Source organism: Calidris pugnax, unplaced genomic scaffold, assembly GCF_001431845.1.
Source record: "Calidris pugnax isolate Ruff unplaced genomic scaffold, ASM143184v1 scaffold638, whole genome shotgun sequence".
Classification (NCBI taxonomy): Eukaryota; Metazoa; Chordata; class Aves; order Charadriiformes; family Scolopacidae; genus Calidris; species Calidris pugnax.
This window is the reverse complement of record NW_015091337.1, coordinates 1-7,273: the sequence shown is the minus strand read 5'-3', so window position 1 is coordinate 7,273 and position 7,273 is coordinate 1. Positions and strand designations below refer to the sequence as shown.

Here is a 7,273-nt window from a genome sequence, read left to right as displayed (position 1 = left end):
TCTTTGTCGTCATTTTTTTTTCCACCTTGGATGCACAGAGATGCTCCTTTGCTCTTCTCCAAGGGTGTCCCTGTCCCCAGAGAACATTTCACCAGGGAACTTTATCTGATCTGCCCTCACTTCCCTCTCCTGCCCCCTCCCCATGATCTCCACAGGGTCCAGCGCTGTTGTTACAGCTCTGCAGAGCGAGTTGGCTGTGATGACTGCAAGCCATGGAGAGACAGTCAGTCCCGGGTAGATCCCTGTGGATCATTCACCATTTCTGGGGGACCTGGGCACCCACAGGTGAAGGCTCAGCCTGGGCCTGTTCCCTAATCCGTTGCCCCATATTGTCCCAGTGCCTAACAGTCTTCCCTCAGGACATGGGAGGTCAGCTGTACCCCTGTGCCAGGCACATGTGAACAGGCCTCAGGGTCTGAAAGGCTAGGTTCATGCCTCTGGAGAAGTGGAATGTTCCTGGACACACATGGTTATCACGGAGAAAAGGCCCAAAGCCCAGGAAGTTCCCCAGATGAATCTGAAATCATTTCTGAAGAGACAAGGGCAGGTTAATGCTGCTGAGAGATTACGGACAGAATCAGCTTCTTCAAGGTGTCTTTCAGCTCCTGATTCCTCATGCTGTAGATGAGGGGGTTCACAGCTGGAGGTACCACCGAGTACAGAAATGACACCACCAGATCCAGGGGTGGGGAAGAGATGGAGGGGGGCTTCAGGTTGGCAAAGAAGCCAGTGCTGAAAAACAGGGAGACCACGGCCAGGTGAGGGAGGCAGGTGGAAAAGGCTTTGTGCCGTCCCTTTTTAGAGGGGATCCTCAGCACAGCCCTGAAGATCTGCACATAGGATACCACAATGAAAAGAAAACAACCAAGTGCTAGTAAGATACTAACCACAACAAGCCCAACTTCCCTGAGGTAGGAGTCTGAGCAGGAGAGCTTGAGGATGTGGGGGATTTCACAAAAGAATTGGTTTAGGGCATTGCCCTGGCAGAGGGGCAGTGTAAATGTACTGGCTGTGTGCAGGAGAGCCATGAGAAACCCATAGCCCCAGGCAGCTGCTGCCATGTGGCAACAAGCTCTGCTGCCCAGGAGGGTCCCGTAATGCAGGGGTTTGCAGATGGCCACATAGCGGTCATAGGCCATGATGGTGAGAAGACAATACTCTGCTGTAGCACAGAAAACAAAAAAAAAGACCTGGGCAGCACATCCCCAGTAGGAGACGGCTCTGGTGTCCCACAGGGAATTGGCCATGGCTTTGGGCACTGTGGTGGAGATGGAGCCCAGGTCAGTGACAGCGAGGTTGAGGAGGAAGAAGTACATGGGGGTGTGGAGGCGGTGGTCACAGGCGATGGCAGTGATGATGAGTGCGTTGCCCAGGAGGGCAGCCAGGTAGATGCCCAGGAAGAGCCAGAAGTGCAAGAGCTGCAGCTCCCGTGTGTCTGCGAATGCCAGGAGGAGGAACTGGGTGATGGAGCTGCTGTTGGACATTTGCTGGTTTTTGTCATAGGGGCTCTGTTGAAAGAACAAAAAGACATGTAAAAATTAGAACGGACGTCTGTGAGTTTCTCAGGTTGGTGCTGGCTGAGTGTGGTGCGAGAAGCAGATGTCTGTTCATGTGCCGCTGAGGAGTCAGCTTTACTCCACTGCAGTGGGTACATGGGAGCTGGTTTGTGACAGCTCTGATGTTCCCATGGGGTGTCAGGCTTAATCCACCTTTAATGTAAAAGTTCAAAATCTGCCCTCAGGACTCCCCAGAGTGTGGGCTGCAGAGGAGAGGCTGAGCATGTCCCTATAAGAATTTTGCCTGTGTTCTTGATTTTTCACAGCCCCACCTGGTGAGTGTTCTTTGGAGGGGTAGAAATCCTCCTTTCTATAACTGAGTATGTGGAGAGTCTTGAGATAGGAGAGGCAAAAGGGCTCAGCTCTCTGTGGTTTAGGGCAGAGCCAGGAGAGCTACAGTGTCCATCACTTGTTTTTCCATCTACCCTGTGCTTTCCTTTGTGCTGCCTTGAGGATGAATTTACACATAAATCATTCATTAAAAAATGCAACAAATAACTGAACTAATCTGGTAACAGCAGAGCACTAGTTCAAAGGACCGATGTGTGAGCTCTTCTCTGTCCCAACCCAGAGTTGGAGCCGTGATGGAGAGAGCAGGACATGATCCCTCACAGAGAGAAGCAAAGGGCCAGCAGGAGAGGCAAAGCAGACAGCCAGGGGTTCTGGGGATGGGAGGTTCTAAAGAGAGAGTTAGCTCACTGCCCAGAAGACACTGCCCAGAAGACATCTCCAGGGAAGACCAAGAGAGAGCTGCCTGAAGGTCCCCTCCCCGAGGGCGTGTGGGCAGTTTCCCCCCAGCCCCTGCCCATGTCTCTGCTGCCTGGGAGCAGCTTCTCTCTCCCCAGCTCTCCTCCTGCCAGTGCTCCCAGAGCCCATCCCACCCGCTGGGGCTCAGCTCTGTCCTGCAGACACCTCCCAGCCACCAGGAACTGCCCAGGGCCATCTCGACCTCTGCAGGCTCTATGGGGACATCAGCAACCCTGATGAGGCTGGAAGAGCAATACTGATGCTCTCTGTAAGCAGCAGAGTGTTGATTTCTGATGTGTTCTGGTTTATTCACCTCTAAGAGAAACAGATTTGGAATTTCAGTGCCTCCTCCTGAACCAAGAGATGAATTTCTCTGTCCCATTGCCCATCCAGAAAACCCAGAGCAGGAGACTGAAAGAAGAAAGAACGGGATCCTTCCCTTTTAGGTAGCCCCTGCCTTGCCGTGCTTCTTGAAAAAGTCCCCTGGGAAACACCCTGGGGTGATTTGGAGCTATGAGCTATCCTGACCCAGGCACCAACCTCTCAAGAGCAGAGGGACCCTGTCCTGCCCTACAAAGGTGACTCCTTCCATGCAGTCCTTCTCCCCACAGCTCCATGGGGAGCTCCCTGGGCAGGCTGAGAGCTGACCCTGGCAGGCAGCAGAGTCCCGGCCCCAGCACACAGAGCCCTGGGGTGCAGGGACCCTTCTCTCAAGGACAATCCTGGGCACCCCCGGGTGCACCCTCGGCTTCACAGCTTTTCAAGTTCTGTAACAAGAGCCCCCCCATTCCCCTTACCGATCCCATGAGCTGTGTCTGTGCCAGCTTTAGCAGATCCTTCCAGGAACTACACTGTTAGTGCTCTGCACCCAGAGACTTACCCTGTCAAGGACTGCAAAGATTTCTCCTCCACTGAGCTCTCAGTCATCCTCCCAGTCCTGACCACCTTTAAGCTCTCTCTGCCTGTCTCACTTTCCTGAGAGACCCTGGCAGTGCCCTCAGCCCTGCTGCGCTTGGCAGAGGAGCTGCTCCTGAGCAGAGCTGTCTCTCTGCAGCATTGCCCAAAGGCCAGAAGCTCCCTCTGTCCCAGGAGCCCGGCCCAGCTCAGCAGCAGAGGAACAGCCCAAGGCATTTTAATGACCCCTCTGGTGGGTTTGATGCTGAGCCCGTGAACCTCAGACGCTGAGAAGTTGAAGAAATCTCAAAACAAGTCAAAGTTAGATTCAAACTCCAAAGTTTCTTGCAGAGCTAATGGGTCTCAATGGGGGACACCACAGAGCAAGTGTCCCCATGGTCCAGTCGGAGCAGAAAACTGGAGGCAGTGGTTACAGGTCGGGAGAAGCAAGGTGAAGGTGTCTCTGATGCTGAGGAAACCTTGGTGTGTTTCATGAATGCAAAGGGCCAAGCCCTGCCCCCCAGCCCTTGGGGAGGAACATCCTGTCCCTCACTCGTTCCTCAGCGCTCTTCCTGGGGCAGTGTGACGTGGAGATGTGCAATGCCAAGGACCATGGTCTGACACCTCCCAGGCTTCTGAGTGTGGACAAGGAGGCAAGGAGGCCCCAGTGCTGGAAGGATCAGTTGTCTTCTCATAGGCATCATGGGCAGAGAGAACAGCCATAGCCAAAGAGACCAAGAGGTTGGCTCTGAGGGGGCTTCCAGCTTTGCCACGTCCCTCTATCTTCCTGTCCTACAGTGTCACATCTCCTCCGCCTCTTTCCCTGCAGGCTGCAGTCATCCACCTGGCTGCCCCACCTTGCTGTCACCTTCCTTTGCTGGTATCTCTACCTCTTCCCTGGCTCTTCCTTGGAACACAGAGCCTTGGACTGATCCAGACTCCTTCTGGGTGACGTGTTGCACCACAGCACTGCCCTGGGAGTGACATTTCCTTCTCCTCGTGTCCAGTCTGGACCTCCCCAGTGGCACTTTCTGGCGTTATTTCATTCTCATGCTGTTTTCTGCTCTGAAGAAAAGCTCCAGGAGCTCCGAGACCACCCTTCAGGCCCTCTCAGGCTACTCCTATGCTGTCCTCAGGCCCCACACCAGGGAGCCCAGGGCCCTCAGCCTCTCTCTACTGGTCACGTGCTTGAGGCCTCCAAACCCCATCTTGGCAGATCTCTGGGCTCTCTCCACAGTCTTTGCAGATGAAAACATTGTGGTCATAGGCCAAGAAAGATGGAGTGAGACTTTTTGCCAAGTCCTGTAGTGGCAGGATAAGGGACAATGGTTTTAACCTGACGGAGGGTAGATTTAGCATGGATATAAGGAAGAGATGTTTTACGATGAGGGTGACAAGGCACTGGAACAGGTTGCCCAGAGAAGCTGGAGATGCCCCATCCCTGGAAGTGTTCAGGGTCAGGAACTTTGAGCAATCTGAACTAGGGAAAGATTTCCTGCTCCATGGCAAGGGGGTTGGACTAGATGAATGTTTAGGTGCCTTCCAAACCAAACAGTTTTCTGCACAATATGCTGTTAATTTCAGAGAGTTAGAAGAGGCCTAGATAAGGAGTAAAATTACTGAATCGAAAACTGGTTCTTTCTACCTCAAACCAGAACAGCAGCCCAGAGCACTTCCTAGGGAAACTCTAGGGTCCTGAGGGTCTGAAATCAAGAGAATGCCATAGGTCTTGCCCTGGAAGGGAAGTTGTCTTTCATGGAAGACAGCATCAGGAGTATGTGGATCTCTGCCTGGGGATGGATGATGAGTCACCTGAGAGCTGAGGGGTCACAATGAGAGGGCAGAAAAACATGGGCAACACTGTGGTGGGTGGACATCTGCTCTGAACCTCCTGATCAGGAAGAGGAAGTAGGTGAGGACGCCTTCTACTGATGAAACCTTCTTACTCCAGCCATGGGAGGCACCGTGCTCGCAGGCTCTTGTCCTGCTGGGGGACTTCAACCACCCCAACATCTGCTGGAGAAGTAGCACGGTGAGCTGTAGGCAACCCAGGAGACTCCTGGAATGCTCGAGGATAACTTCTTAAGGCAGGTAATAGGCAGACCTACCAGAGGGGATGAGACACGTGTCCTGTTGGTCAGCAATGCAAGTGAGCTACTTGGTGACATCAAGATTGGAGGCAGCCTGGGCTTGTCTGTAGCCAGTCCTTGCTTTCAGCTCCTAACGGCTGCTTTAAGGCCATGGCCAGTGCCCTGTCCTGTCACTGGCCCAGACCTGCTGCCCCAAATGTGGTCCCATGGCCCTGCTGCATAGGAACGGGAGAGGGGAAGTCCATTCAGGGGTGGGGAGATGCACCCCTGACAGCCCTCAGTGATCTCTTCCTGCTTGCCTTCCGTGCTTTGGCAGCCTCCCCCAGTGTCCTGAGTTACAGGAAAAACTGATTCTCCTTCTCCTATCTCATTTCTGCCACACACGCGGTGTCCCATTCTTTTCCCAGCTGACCAGTCAGTGTTTTCCTGGCCAGACATCCTTGGTTTCCCCCCTGCAAGGCCTCAAGCTGGTGGTGCTGCTCTGCAGAGCAAGGGGCTTGCAGAGCCCTTGGGCTGCAGGGTGAGGCCACACTGGTTGTGCTGGTCAGGCTGGGAAGCAAATCCTTCCCAGGGGTCTGTGGACAATCACAGGATATTCCATCTGTCTCAGGGAGCGTTCAGGGTTGTCACTGGATCCAGTCCATGGCTTCTCATTGAAGGTGACATGAATCACTGTCCAGTCTCCCTTCCTCAAGCCTGCTCTGTCCCCACTGCTTATCTTGACATTGCAGAGCCCTCTTTAGCACTCATTAGCCCTCATTGGCCCGTCCATCCTTTGCTGGTACCTTACTGTGAAACTCCATCCACTGTGCACCCAACACCAGGCACATGGTGTCCCTCGTGACCTCTTTTGCTCTCTTTGTGACTCCTTATAGCTCCCTGAAAGACAGGAGTCTGACAGTAGCTGTTCCACGTGTGATAGAGTCCCCAGCAGGTGCCCTTGACCATTTACTTTCTCCAGTGGCACCACGGGGTACCCACAGCTCAAGGCTCAGTCCAGATTTCATTCCTTTACACAGTGCCCGTGCCCTCATCCATCCTCCAAGTCCATTCAGCCCCCAAGTGTGTCATCAAGGTCTTTTAGGCTGCAGTTCCCTGAGTGTATCCTGCACTCTGGTTTGGGAAAAAATAACCCCCAAGTTTCACCCATGGAACTGAGGAAACCCCCTTTTATTACAGAGATGCCACAAAGGCAGCCAGCATTGGTTTGGAGATAGACTCATTTAGAGAAGGTCTCTCGGTCAGAGAGACTGGGTTCATCCTCTAAAGAAGTGGGACAATATGCCAACAGTTGCGCATAGACAGGTTTATAACCAATACAATGACTACATGGCAAATGTTGCCCGACATAAAGATGTGGTCACTTGTGAAAAGAGATGGGATACTCCTTGCTGGTGAAGGAAACCGGTAGAAGCAGTTTCCACAGGGCATCCTTGATCTCCTTGTTCCTCATACCATAGAGAAGGGGGTTCACTGTTGGAGGAATCAGCACTCCGGAGGGTGATATCATCTCCTCCTATGGTGGTCTTCAGGGGAACTCTACTTGGCAGAGACGTGGCAGCCAAAGTGTTTCATACCTAATGCCAGGTGGGCTGAACCACAAGCTGGGCAACACGTAGGAATTTGCACGAGTGGGGACTCTTGCTCAGCAGGGCCATCCTATGAAGATGGGAGGATTACAGCTGCACCTTAAGGTCTCTCTGAAATGAAACAGACACTTCTCCTCATCTCTAATCCCTATCACAGTGTTGTCATTTTGTCAGTTTTATGGATTAATTTTCACTCATGGTTTTCAAGAAAAACAGACCCTGTTGAAAAGAGAATCAAAACCAGGTTTTGCTCATTCGTGTAAATGAAAATATGGGGTTTTCACTCAACAAGAGACATTTTTTGCCTTTGATTTGAGAAGGTTTTCTTGCATTGTTTAAACCATTTCCATCCCATGGAAACTCTGAAGTACATAGATCATTACATCAAGCTGAAACA

At 52.5% G+C, this 7,273-nt stretch overlaps 1 protein-coding gene across 1 annotated transcript; it reads right to left on the bottom strand.

Moving 5' to 3' along the window:
- Positions 1-548: 548 nt before the first annotated feature.
- LOC106899252 (olfactory receptor 14A16-like) lies at positions 549-1,508 on the bottom strand. Its single transcript, XM_014960994.1, has one exon. It carries the CDS (start codon positions 1,482-1,484, stop codon positions 549-551), a length of 936 nt encoding a protein of 311 aa, XP_014816480.1. The 5' UTR covers positions 1,485-1,508.
- Between the last annotated feature and the right edge of the window lie 5,765 nt (positions 1,509-7,273).

What these genes read in the sequence shown, in the direction of transcription:
- LOC106899252 (XM_014960994.1), bottom strand. Translation starts at nt 1,484, where the DNA reads ATGTCCAACAGCAGCTCCATCACCCAGTTCCTCCTCCTGGCATTCGCA.